Source organism: Argopecten irradians, chromosome 1 (genome assembly GCF_041381155.1).
Source record: "Argopecten irradians isolate NY chromosome 1, Ai_NY, whole genome shotgun sequence".
Taxonomy (NCBI): Eukaryota; Metazoa; Mollusca; class Bivalvia; order Pectinida; family Pectinidae; genus Argopecten; species Argopecten irradians.
This window is the reverse complement of record NC_091134.1, coordinates 41,350,843-41,365,010: the sequence shown is the minus strand read 5'-3', so window position 1 is coordinate 41,365,010 and position 14,168 is coordinate 41,350,843. Positions and strand designations below refer to the sequence as shown.

Here is a 14,168-nt window from a genome sequence, read left to right as displayed (position 1 = left end):
TGTTGTTATGAACGTGAAAAAAAATCCCATTGACTGACATAAATCCTTCAATGTTGGCTCCAGATCTCGCATCGGACCTTTTGCTTAAATACATTGAATGTTCCTTAAATGGGATCATTTTTAAGACACGAGGCGTGTGTTTACATGATTGCGAGAAACCCCGGAGGTCTACGTCTAGATTTATCCATTGATCATATTGAACTCTTTTTAAAAGACCCGAAAAATAACGACCATTTTAAAAACCATTGTTTTAGGCCTTGAGGGTGAACTTTCTCGTCACGCTTTCAGTTAAACACGTATTTTGGTTACAATAACGCTTCAAATAGCTTTAGCATCATCCGGCCAGAATTTTGGCATTTCTCCATCTGGTTTTCTACCTAAATTTTATTTCTGCAACTGCTATGCTCTTTTCCATATGATGTGATAGTGATATTTGTTCATAAAGATTGAACGTGGTCTATCTATTAACATAAGTATGTTGAATATTTAACTGAAAATATAAATACGCTTTTAATTTACAAAGAGAGGTTGAATTATTATTTAAATATTACCTCTATGGTATTTTAAATTCAGTGAGTCAATACGTACATTATATGGTTGCTACTACAGCCTCGGTCTCTCGCTCATGGCAAGCTAACAACAAACATAAGTTCATTATGTACAGCAAATAAATGAAGCGAGACGAACAATTGTAAGTGATACTACATTTTTTCACTTTTTTACAGGCTATTAATTCACCATTCACCTGGTCTGTGCCTCCGAGTATATGTCTCGATTTTACACAAAGTAAAGTTTGAATATTCTTAATTGTTATGAGGCATTTTACGTGGAAAGCGCCAAGATGAAAAGAGGATGTTATTTTTGATGTTACGAAATATTGTAACTATTATTTTCGACAACGAAATTAATAAAGTAATCAGAAAATAAGACTTTCCGGTTCACCAAACGCAGGCAACGGGTCTGAGCTGGGCATTCGAAAACCGACTATAAAGAATTAGTTACTTTACCGTGAATAGAACGTATTCTTTCCGAAGCGATGTCAGTGGTGATGTATGCAGTAATGACTGCTCTTCTGTTTACAAGAGTGGTTAAAGCAAACATTTATTCATCAACGCGAGAAGTTCAATTTGTTGCAAGAAAGGAGTTACGAATGCTGGTCTTATTGGACGATTATGTTACGTCAGAGCAGAACCTCGGGAATAATGTCAGTCAGGATATTTTGACGTAAGTTAATTGTAACATAGAAACTTACCAAAGCTCTAAACGATAATCACCATTTGCTTTTATTATCTGAAATAAAAGATGGTATTTTTTCATTGTTTTTATAATGTAAAATGAATGCATTTTTATCGCCAGATTTTTTTCTCATATGAGAGATGTGCGTGTGCCTCATATTACCAACACAGAGTTCGGCGATAACCCAATCATAGCTTTCCACCTGCTACAGAGAGTTCTCATAGAATGGGACAGGATCATCGACATGATATGCTGCGAATCTTGTCTGGACAAAGCTACTGTGAGACGTAAATAAACCGTAAAAATGTCACCCCATCCCCTACCCTACACACACACACACACTACTTTTTTGTTCTACTCGTGACACACAGTGCTAAATATTTCTATATTTGTTTTACAGAACCATGTATGACATGTCTTGTTTTCCATTTTTGTTCAAGAATGTGTTAATTTGTCTACCTCTATAAAACACATCGCAAATGGATGATGTGTTCTATTCGATGGGTCAAACTTGAGTATAAGCCGCACTCCCGATTTCCAGATGAAAAGGCGCGGCTTATAGTCCGGAAAATACGGTCCTATTTCCTGATATTTCCATATACTTTGATCTTTCTTTCTGTTGCTAATGAAAATCATTATCCATTCTGGAAATATGTTCTTGCAGACTCATGCCCCAATGTCTATATATCCATACATTGGTAAATAGTCATAACTTAATAACATACTCTTTGTAATAAGTTTCATGTGGACTAATTATAACCTGAATTCATGATCTTTTTCAGAGTTTAGAAAGGGAATACTAAGGATTCATAGTGGCGACAGATTACCCGTAACATCGGAGGACATACAGGGAGCTGCTGAGGCAATACTCAGGTTGTGGCAGACGTACGAACTGGACCTGGACAAACTGATGTCAGGCGTTATATATGACTCAAAGTCAGAACCTCTTACAAGTTCAGATGCTATGTACATATCCGAGTTTGCAAAAAGATACCAGAAAATTGTGTGGCTTGAAAAGTTGTTGGAGCGATACAATGTTTCTGAAGAGGAAGACATGTGGATAAAATCGGCTTTAGCCAAAGAATATAGTGAGGTTTGTATACCGCCAACACAGTCACTTCTTCAAAAAGAAGAAACCAGGAAACAGAACCATTTTTGTGTGCAAATGTGGTATTTGCGATCAAATCTTATTTAATAGCAACGACAGTCATTTACAAGAATAGAATCATTTATTTCAATTAACATGTAAATATTCGTATTCAAAACTGTGAATCATTCGCGATATTCAGCAGAGATTACTATTCCGCTTTACATTTTATGCCGTAGATATAGAATTTTGATCAAAAGCATACATCCAAAATCACTTGTATTGACCTGTGTGTTGTCATGTATTTTTAGTTTGGAATGCCTTGGAAGTCTGCAGAAATTATAGAACCTTTTCTGCATTTAGGTAAGTGTATTGCTATCTTGCCATTGTCGAAACGCAATTATTTGTCATATCTGTAAGAAGTATAACATTTGCGAACAATATATTAAAGTGGGTTAAAAAGCAGACTGAAACCGGAAATTAAACTAAATTGTCTCGCTGTATACATTTCTCTGCGTTTTAGATAATAAGAGCATCAAAGCCGACTATCATCTATACATGTCACTGAGCTACAGGATTCCGGTACACTCCAAAGTGTTGGAGCCGGAAGAAGAGTCTGAAAGAAACAGTACTTACAGAGCATTGTGTAGAGGAGAGACAAGGGTAAGTACCACATAAAGGTTGTGATGAATGAAGATAGACTTGTACTTGTTATAAGACCTATAACATAAAACATATTTCAATTCTTGCATTTACCCTACGTAATCAAAAACCTCCAGAGTGCTAGATAAATAGTCGATCTTGATAAGACAGATGGTTTTATACCGAAACAATGCACAGTGATCTTTTCTTCAAATGCTGATGGGTGTTTATTAACTATGTATTGTTCTCTTTTAAAATCAGACGGCACGACAGTTGTCATCCCTGAAATGTTACCTAAGACCTACAAGTTTTCCTTATTACCGATCAAAAGAGGAAGTTATGAATAACGTTCCGCGACTTTCTATTTTCCATGATGTAATTTCTACGTCAGAAATGGCACAAATTCGAGCGTCGGGAGCACGCGTGGTGAGTAATTTCTAGCCTTATCATAACATCGTCTTACTTAATCTGAGATATGAAAACAATTCGATTTCTATTGAGAAGTGATGAAATATATACTAAGTAAGTTGTTTTCATAATTCTTTGATATTTTCGGAGATACGAGCGGGGGTTTGCAAGTGGAAATAGTTTCTGTTGTTGTAATTTTCGTTTTTGTTTTTCATGCCCATGTCGTAAAAATGTATTGTATGTTCGTTAGAAATTGTTGCGCGAAAAATGTATGAACAAAATTCTTTTAAAGTTACATATAAAGTTAACATTAGCTACAGTTGAGAAAACAATAAATACACCGGAAAATAAGATATTTATAAAATAAGATAAACGCACCTGACTACTGTTTCTAGATGACAAGATCTACTGTCTGGGTGAAAAACGAGAGCGTTGTAAAAGACACTCGCGTCAGTTACACGTAAGTAGAAAACTTTAAGCTTTATACGGGATCTAGATAACAACGTAGTACGGTATATGGGCTGTAGATAACGGAATCCGACAGTACCATCACCGGCTTAACAATATTGGATCGCGCTCAAGTTGCAGGATTTAACATTGAAAACCTATATATCATATATGAACAATCATTAAAATTAATTCTTAAATAAATTCTTTGAAATCAAGGCCATATCGTTTTGAAAAAGAAGTCGCCAGACCAAGAAGCATTGTGCTTATATAAGAATATGGAATAAAGGTGACGCCGTTTTTACTCCTGTTTTACTTTGCTTGACTTCCATTTGCGTAGAAAGCTTTATGAATAGGACTTGGTCGACTTAAATGCTTTATTAGAGAAAACCTACGTGTTTCGGATGATGTTGTGGTGGTTTTTTTTCTTTTGGAATACAGTGGTTGGTTGCATGACATCAGAACAGAAAACAATTTTTTACTGAAACTAAACAGAAGAATAGGCCTTATAACAGGACTGGATACTACATTCAGGAAGCGAAGAAGTAGCGTGGAGCAATATCAGGTATGACATACATTGTGTAGATATTGACACAATAACGGTTATTCGAACTTTTAGACCCATTATAACGTGTATATAATGGGTACAGAAAAAGCATTTGAATTCAAAACTGAAAGAAATCAGAACGAGTTATTCTCGTTAAATTGATATATCATTTGCGCGGTGTAATATACAAGAATCCTATGAAATTGACACTTATTTAAGATCTTCCATTCATTCTTTACATTTGCCTTTTCAGGTGTTAAACTATGGGATAGGAGGATGTTACACGCCTCATCTTGACGTTCTGGTAAAATCAATTTAGCTATATAATGATTTCTTAAAATGCCTTTTTAAAGAAGTTACACCGCTGACGAATGGTATTTTTTTCTTCATCAAAAACATTAATCAGTGGTAGTACATGTATGAACTATAATAAATGAAGTATTGCTTGCGCATGCACTAAAAGCAAAATAAGTTATTTTGTATGTATATCGGTGTTAATTAGACATATATTGTATATGCACGAGTAAACATCAGCTATTGTTCAAATGATAAGTAGCATCTTTAAAACAGAAATGTTGGCCACAGTAGAAGTAATTAATTTGCATGTACATAATTCTTGCATTTACAAGATTTACAATCACGTCACATTGAAAAATCAAGGGTGTAACGACATAGAAACGAATCCATGTATAAAAGAGTTACAGGCGAACAAAATCTAATAGGTTGGTATGTATAGCTAGATCTTTTAATTGACTATCGACCAACTCAATGTGCGGTGCCTTAATGTAAATCCACAGGTTAGTTTTTTACGGCTTTTTTATATACAGCGATCTCATTTCGCGAAAAAAAACCAGTTGAAAATCTCGTGTTGTTACGTAAGTCAAAGCTTTTTCACGGCGGTGTTTTTTTTTTATTCGAATCGCAAGCGAACTACACGAAATGTAAGCGATTTTTTTGTTTATATATACTAGTACTGTTCGTGTATTAACCATTTCATTTCATAATGAGAGCGTAGAATTGTATTTGACCAAACTTTGCACGTTAATTATCGGTAACATTTTTTTGTCTTAGGATATTCCTCTCTGGGGACCAACGCCAAAGGACGTATCGCCTGAGATAAGAGAGAGTGGGGAAAGAATAGCAACATGGATGTTTTATGTAAGATGTTGTACCATATCACGGTAGAACTAATTTTAGTTTCAAACCAGTTTTGCAATATGTCTGTGGTAATACAAATCAGTTTCAAGCTATTTTTAATTTCAAATTGTTTGTTAAATGCAATCTTAAAACCTTGTTTAGAGGATGACAATTAGGAACATATGGATATATTTCATATAGCTCATTATTCTATGACTCTACGAACTGGTATGCTTAAATAATGAGCATGTTCTTCAATTGAATTTTGCCATTTGAAAATTTTTAAAATTTAATTTACTGCATGATTGATCAGCAATGTGAATGATATCCCCATCTATCTGTATTTGTATGTAAGTATATAATTGATATCGAGTATAGGTTTTAAAGACTAATATAAACCCATTCTCGATATTCCATGGGTTCCGATAACATTCGATTCGAGAGATTGTAAGTGATCGGAACACCTGGAGTATCGAGGATGATATAAACCAAAAATTATTATTGAATTTTATAACGTTAACTTACATTTGGTAGCTAAGTACCGTGAAAGCTGGTGGAGCAACAGTGTTTCCTAATCTGGGAGCGAGGGTACCAGCAGTGGAGGTGAGACGTTCCCTTCTAACCTTTCCTAAATAACACAAGAATTTGACATACATTTTATATCGGGTTTCGTCGATGAATTAGAGGACGCTTACTCTTCCGGAGTACCATAATCCATTAACAGTCGCGTTGATGGATTTCTTTAGCTTATTCCTCATAGGAAAGCGCTTAAAGATAAAGAATCTTTCCTAACTTGTGTTATGTTTTCCTATGGCAGATTGTGAGCCAAGGAGTTTCTGTAAGTTGGGGAATTTTGATAAATCTTGGCCATGGTCTTATTAACATTGTACTATATTTCTATATGAAATGCTAAAACGTTTAGAATGGTTTTCATATTACCTTTATTAGTCTTAAAAAGGAATATCAAAACTAAAAATGTAGCTTAGGTGTGTTCATATTTGACACAATTAATCAATTTTGAAATCGGATTTCTGTATTGCTTATTTTTATTAGTTTCATTTGATTATGGAATATATGTGACATACTTGTTGATAGGGTGCTGCTGCTTTCTGGTATAACTTGCTCCCTAATGGCGACAAGGATGAAAGAATGGGCCACGCTGGTTGTCCCGTTTTACTCGGATCAAAATGGGGTAAGTTTCTTCCTCATCAAATATGGCAGCGATTTCGGTCCTCAATTCTTTTAACGATAGACGAATTCAATTACTAATTGTATTTTTTGCCTATATGACTTAGATTGAGATTTTTTTTAATTTGAAGACCCCGACATGATAATTGAAATAAGACACAAGGGATATGTAGCAGACTAAAACGCAAAATAAATTCTACCGCTTATCTGTGCATTATAAAAGAAAAAAGGTTAAACATTAGCATTATTTAGCAGCAGAATTTCACATGTTTCTGTGATGTCATATTTCATTCGTTAATCTTTATTCCTAGGCAATTACATCATATGTACATAATATGTAATAAGTTTTGAATTCGGCCACATTCAACACGTAATCTCAGCATTTCTCCACCAATCCTGTTATTGTTTATGGAAATAACATAGTATACTGTAGTTATAAATTCTTCTAGGAAATAACAAAGGACATTATAATGATTATATAACACCTCTTGAAGCATTTCTTCGTTATATTATATTAGTTTAATACGCATATCTTAATTAACTTTACAATTTACTACCCCGTTAATACTTCATTTTAAAATCGATATTGAATTATTTACTGATTAATTACTGAAATTTCTTCAATTTTTCAGTTGTCAATAAATGGATTCGTCAGGAAGGACAAGTTCTCACCAAGCTTTGCGGTAGAACACGTGAAGCAGAATTCCAATACGACATCGACATCGATTGATGTTGATAAAATTGTTATCATTCTGACATTATAGTTCACGTTATCACTCGTGCTACATATTTTGATGAGCGGCCGTAAATACCGGTCTGGTTACTAACAATTTCAACTTTAAATCAGCTGATTGGGGATAGATGGAAACTGCTGTATCTATTAAATGGCAGCATTATTATGAAATTATTAATTTACTGTAACTTGGAAATAAATTATGTGATTAATATAAAAATAATTATGCGAGGGATATTTCACCGCTTATGTTTCCCTATGCGACACTATACATTTTTGTGAACATAATATTATAAGCTATGTTGCTTAGTACTAAGGTATTCTATGGTAAAAGTGACACCAACGCGAAATTAAAAAACCTTTAAAAGTACACAGCGAAGTAGTTTATCCTCCAACAAGCTATTGCATCCTCTATACCTACATACCAGTCCAACTTGCAATTTCACTTTTAATTAGCATGTATAAAGCTAATATTTTGACCTGCTTTTGTATACCCGTTGGTTTCCTTTTCATTTGAAAAAGATAGGTTTTTGTGACACTTCAATCGATTCGGTCCCATTTTTGCTATCTAAAATTAATCTGTAATTGTTTAACCACAAAAGAGAAAGATTAACCGTGTTCATGTTGTTAATACACTTCAACACTTTTCAACATACATCGACATAAAACAGGCAAATAACAAGAAAATAACAATATAGAATAAAAGCAACGCTATTTATTTCTTCAATAAATAATAGAATGAACATGTGATACACACGAATTCGTCAAAGACTTAACGTGACAGTGTTTTAGTCCATCAATATTCTGTATACAGTCATCGTAAAAAAAAGGTCAGTGATATGCAGATCTAGATCTTCATCATAAATTATCTTTATATCGATCACCTGTCTACAAATATTAATGACACTTTGATAAAGTATATAATGAATACATGTCTTCATACAAACACGTCTCTTTTCATCATGCAGTTATCAGCTAAGTACTGATTATTACTCTTAAATATAATATTTTCCCCCAATAAGTGGATGACTTAATGCTCATAGACAAATGTTGCATTAACTAACAGTTTCGTTAAAGCGTTGATGACTCGTATAATGAAGAGACGAAATATTGAACAAGTATTCATAATATATCCATGTGATATATGATTCTCTTGACGACATACATTCGTTGTATCTGAATATATCTATACCAATTCTTTGAAAAAGTCGAGATTCGTACAAAATATTTTTCAATACACCGTCAAACATAACACTGTAAACAATGACAGCACACAATCAACGACAGGACGTAAGGAATTCTAGACAAAATAAGAAGCTAGATAACACCTAAGTTTAATACCGATCAGATTGTTTACATTAATAGTTTTCATTGTTAACAACTAAGCATTGAACACCGATAGGACTTGCCTTAAAGCCGTTGTTAATTTACAATCTCGTTTACTGTTCATACACAATGTATATTATTTCCAACTTTTTGCTTGTACATATAAAATTAAATTATAGTTTATTCCATATACCTGGTATGGCCTATTTTTTTTTTTAAATCGGTTTCCTGACAATAAACAGGAGGAAATCGGGGAAACCTAAAGCAAAAAAAATGAAAACTGTTTGAAAACCTTGCAGACCTTCAATCATTGATACATTTATGGAATGCTGAATGAATTACATCTCTATTGAATTATCTCCCTTCTCATGTGCGGTATATTGTAACGATAACATATTTTCCATGTGTATATTTGATTACATTATTGCAGTAGTCTTACGAACAAAATGCAACGTCTCTAGGATCTTCCATACATGAAATTAAATAAGTTATACATTAAAATATTATAATATATTCATATAACTGTATAACAAATAAAAACTATGACGACATGAAGAGAAATTGACTACATAAGTATGAGATTGAAACACATTATCATAGTTAATGTTTCCAAGAGCACCAGAGCACCATAGATGATTAAAAGCAGAATAATTCATCACAAAAAAAGAAAGAATTGATGTAACAAAAGCTAATCCAAGAAGAAAAAAGAACGGACGGCTGAAATCAAAAATAAATTAACATGCATAAACTCGCACTTCAAAACATAAAACACACATGTATAATAAACTAATATGACGTGAATATGCCTTCCCTCATACTCAGGAAAAAAAATAAGTTAATATTAAAAAAAATTCATATTTTATAAATAGGAAAAGTAAACGAGGTCATAGATTGAGTGGGATGGGGCAAATTATCTAGATATAATCAAACACAAATAACTTATTGATAATTAAAACCTTGAGATAAAAGTCAACACTGGATCACAATAACACGGGAAATAATAAAATAACTACAAGATAAAAAACAACAGCGTTATAGTAACCACCATTAGAAACCTTCAACTACCAACAGCAACAGAGTTGAAGATTTCTTGGGCGGTCGTTTCGATCAACAGAGAGAGTTCACCAGGTTAACAGGATACAGCTACAAGTATATATAAATAGCATTATACTACGCAACCCGTGTATCAATCCATAATACTACACTTAGAAATTAGCATTATCTTATAAATATCAATAATCATTATAATGATTTAGAATTATACAAATGTACTTCGAAAAAACCTTTACATAAAACGTTTCTACATAAAACGTCAAAACAGTTAATCACATAGAAATTTCATTAAGGTGAATGAATACACACAAGTTAAACTTGGCTTTCAGTTTTTCGGACATTTCCACCATTGATCTTATGTTGGTAAGCTAGAACTGTGAAAGTTTTACTTGAGCGTGTCTTAAATCAAAGAAAAACGCATAGAACTGATAATTATATGATACTTGTAAAAAATGTGTCTTAAGACACTAATTCAAGTAATATTACACTAGTTCAAGTAATATTTTACACTAAATACTGTTATATATAAGAACATAATTGAACCAATATTACAGAAATCGCGTTTCTTATTTGTTTTCAGTAATGGAAAAACATTTACATTGTATTTATAATGCAATAGTTTCGATTAACTTTGTCTTGTGTCTCATTTCAGTTAAGGATAAAGATATGCTAATACTATTCCACTTAATGCAATGTTCTAAATAAAGGTCCAAAATAAAGTTCCCACCGTAGTAAGAAAATGCTGATTTACATATCTAAACAAGATAAATAATGTTGTCAGGAGTATAAACGGAACACAAGGCCATGATATGGCACTGACTAATGGGATTATGTTGCCTTCGTCAAACATCGAAACTTGATGCACGTTAGGTAGGGTATTGTCATAGGTATTGATCTAATTTACTCTTCACTTCCGTGTATCTAAGTACAAATTAAATATTCAACAATTTTTTCAGAAAGGTCATTTAAAAGACGCCATTAGCAGTCCAAAAATATAAACTCATTAAGAAATTCTAATTGAGACACCACTTTTTAAATAACCATTCTTATGATCGTTCTTTTAATGAACTTTAAAAAAGTCGTAAAATACTAGGATATTGGCCTTGATTTTCACTGTGAGAGTGTGTGCTACTTCTTTTTCATGTACTATCTCTTCTGGAAACGATTATCTAAAATCATTAGATCAACTTTAAATCCGCAAATAAGAATCACTTGTCATAGCTTGAACATACGAACATAACACAAACTGCTTGTATGTTACATTAAACAAAAGAATGGATAATCTAGCAACTAAGCAGTATGTGTTCTCGTTCTCTCTTCATTTCAGTGCAACACGAGCCAGTGATAAAAATATAACCAACTTATTGATCAAATGTTCTTTTCGGACGCTCATATAACATAAATTTTCAATAATACTGTATCAAATAACTATTTTGCAATACTAGTTTGGAACGCCAGACAATGAAAATATTGGGTTCCATAGCAAATAGAATGACAAAATTGTTCAAAGCAGTTCATTTTACAATAACGCATTGATTATCTAAGACAAAAACAGCAACATTGCATAGGAATTCCAATTTAGTATCTAGGTTCTCCCTGGCACAGGTACACGTTTTTGACATGGTATGGTAATACTGATGGCTCTCCCCATTTCCAGGTGATCCTACTCTTGTAGCTAATGCAAATCGATTTGACTTTATCAGTCCGTGTTGTAATCAATCTGAACGCTTCGAATTGATCCAGCAAACGTGGTAGCTGTAATGAAAAAAATTCAAATCAAATTCCCATATCCAATTATATATATGTACCGACATTGTTGAAAAAATACATCAATACAAAGATTACAGTTGAATTTTTTCCCCAAGACATTTCCGATACATTAAGACAGGTCTAATTCGTATTTGTGGGACTCTAAATTTTATTTTATTGGTGTTAAGTTTGTTTCAGCTTATGTATTAGAGACAATGCTGAGATATCAGCATGCATTGCTTAACGTCGAAAGTATTGAAATATATAACCCAACAGGTACGAATGAGAAAGTACAATGATTAAACCTTGACGTTTCAGATTGTCAGGCAGGTTAAAAATCTATAAATAAGACAATTTAGCTGGCTTATCTAAAGTATGTTACTGTATTTGGAACCCTATCCTATTACAGATTCCTATATATATACATATCGTATGTGAATTGGTGCTGGAAAAATCTTCTTATCACTATCAGTATTCACACGGATACAATGTTAACACCAATTCCAGCTGCCACTCAAGCTTCCACGCGGAGAAAGGGACCCATAATATCTGTTTGTTCTCAACCTTATACATTAGGTATGTTTACATGACCCGGCAAAGTTTGCACTCACCACCATTTAAAGTCCAGACACAAAAGCACTAATTTTCTTTATTCATTTTGTGTGAGTTGATAAGTAAATACTATATAATTCAAGTAGCCTCTTAAGTGGAAAACGGGGCCTCACTGTTATTTCTTAACAGATATTTCTTAACAGATAGTGTTAACAAACTATAGTCTGCAATATCGAGAGTCTTCATATGCCAACTGTAATCTCTTACAATAGTTATTTGTCATGAACTTTCAACATTTGGTTGGCACGGAAATAAACTAAAATGCTCCATTTTGTATTCAGGTATTAAGATTATGGATAAACAGGTCTAGAACTTTATGTTTGAGTCAACAATTTAGCATGACCCTGCAGCAAATAATTATTGGCTAAATGTTCAATGACATGGCTAAATGTTCAATGACATGCAAGCAAAATGCAGAATTAATTGATTTATGTTCGGAATTCTCTTCGCAGGTAATATTTTGTCCACTGACACAGTACAACGCATTGTATTAGCAACGTTATGTGGGAGTTTTAACAAATGTTGAATGAGTTACAAAATCATTTTCAGAAAATGCCAAGGTCTCAAATAAAGAGTGGAGTGTTTGTGAACAGATGTCATACAAGTAAGGAACCGTTCTCGCACCACAATGAAATCCTTTCTTCCTAGTTCCCGTCAAAACTACTAGTATGCAATTGTAGAATGATCCATTTGTGTTTTGTAAAGCTTGATATACATTTCCCATAGGAGTCTTCAAAGAAAATTGTTAGAACCTTTGGTTAACCATTAAAATAATTATACAAATGCATTAACAAAGAAACAGTTTTGTAAAGTATGTTCCCACCTCGTCCAATATTGGGGAAGAATATCTTTTTATACGATGACTACAAAAGTTCCCAACAGGTTTGTAACATTAAATTCAATTATGACATTACCAGAGACTGATTTATAAAATTACATGAACAAAGCCTATCTTGGTCTTCTTCCAATACTTTCTAGTGTAATTACTACACTAAAATGTGTCCACTCAATGAACAATATTCCTCACACCGAATGTAAGCTGGGTTTAGTTTAACTGTCCGGATAAGACTAGTTTTATTCCCATGGTGGGGTACCCAGTGTTTTTGTCTGCCTGTCCAATTGCTGTTTCCAGACGATTACTGGAGAAAGGTATTTCCAGATCATAACTTAGAAGTGCTTTGATTCAAACTGTAAATGTTGACATTGGAGCATATGCCAATAAAGAAAAGAAATATCAAAACGATGTTTATAATTATATCGATTAAAGCATATCATAGATACACGACAAAGGACATGCATGTTACCTTAAAACGTTTGACAAGTTCAAACTTCAAATATATTGCGATATAGGTGCATTTCTAATGGTTCTTCAATGTGGTACACTGCAAAGACATTCCCCTTTCATCCGTCCCCCTACTGGTGTTTAGTTCCCCGTTTAAGACACGCAAATGTTCAAAGGTTAGCAACTAGATGCCTGGAGTTTTTAGGGGGTTTCTATAGTTACATCACACAGTTAGGTGCTCCTTCTTATTTCAGACAACAAATGGTATGACTAACATAAGTTGAAAACATTTTAGAAAATATTTTAAATTGTTCAGAACTAAAATTATTACATTTCAAGGCTACCGTCTATGCGTAAACACTATTTGAATGCATCATTATTCAAGCTTCACTGAACATATTTTCACATTTATAAATCCTATCGGTCTTCAGAAAAGGCCCTGTTACACCAGATTCCTTAAGTAGCTACACTATGACAGGGGCATTGCCATTGAAATGGTAAACATATGTCATAGGATAGTGAAATCTTCTGGAAAAAAGATTTTACAACGTGAGCTTGTGACTTGCGTGTTAACTTATTAAACAGAGTCTAATGAAGCAGAAACATCTTGTCAAGATAAAATAAAATACACAAGAAACAAGTCACAAAACCTTTGAACTTTTGATTCGTTTAGGTTATTGGTTTCACTTTATTGCACACAGAACATGCTATACAATAATCA

General features: G+C 33.4%; 2 protein-coding genes across 2 annotated transcripts in view; one reads left to right on the top strand and one right to left on the bottom strand.

Annotated features, from left to right (window-relative positions):
• The first annotated feature begins 1,036 nt into the window (after positions 1-1,036).
• On the top strand, positions 1,037-7,619 carry LOC138326077 (prolyl 4-hydroxylase subunit alpha-3-like). Its single transcript, XM_069272242.1, has 13 exons — positions 1,037-1,224; positions 1,357-1,523; positions 2,019-2,329; positions 2,635-2,686; positions 2,847-2,986; positions 3,227-3,391; positions 3,769-3,833; positions 4,262-4,385; positions 4,621-4,671; positions 5,439-5,525; positions 6,039-6,107; positions 6,600-6,696; positions 7,325-7,619. The coding sequence occupies exons 1-13, from the start codon at positions 1,037-1,039 to the stop codon at positions 7,420-7,422; spliced, it is 1,614 nt and encodes a 537-aa protein (XP_069128343.1). The 3' UTR covers positions 7,423-7,619.
• A 501-nt stretch (positions 7,620-8,120) lies between these two features.
• The window catches only part of LOC138328104 (uncharacterized), a 32,151-nt gene continuing 26,103 nt past the window's right edge, over positions 8,121-14,168 (bottom strand). Inside the window, exon 17 of the mRNA XM_069274731.1 lies at positions 8,121-11,559. The gene's annotated coding sequence lies outside the window, so the exon portion shown is untranslated. The remainder of the gene's footprint in view (positions 11,560-14,168) is intronic.

Coding starts and splice junctions, on each gene's coding strand:
- LOC138326077 (XM_069272242.1), top strand. CDS start 1,037: ATGTCAGTGGTGATGTATGCAGTAATGACTGCTCTTCTGTTTACAAGA. Junction 1,524..2,018: donor GGACAAAGCTACTGTGAGAC/GTAAATAAACCG, acceptor GATCTTTTTCAG/AGTTTAGAAAGGGAATACTA. Junction 6,697..7,324: donor TTTACTCGGATCAAAATGGG/GTAAGTTTCTTC, acceptor TCAATTTTTCAG/TTGTCAATAAATGGATTCGT.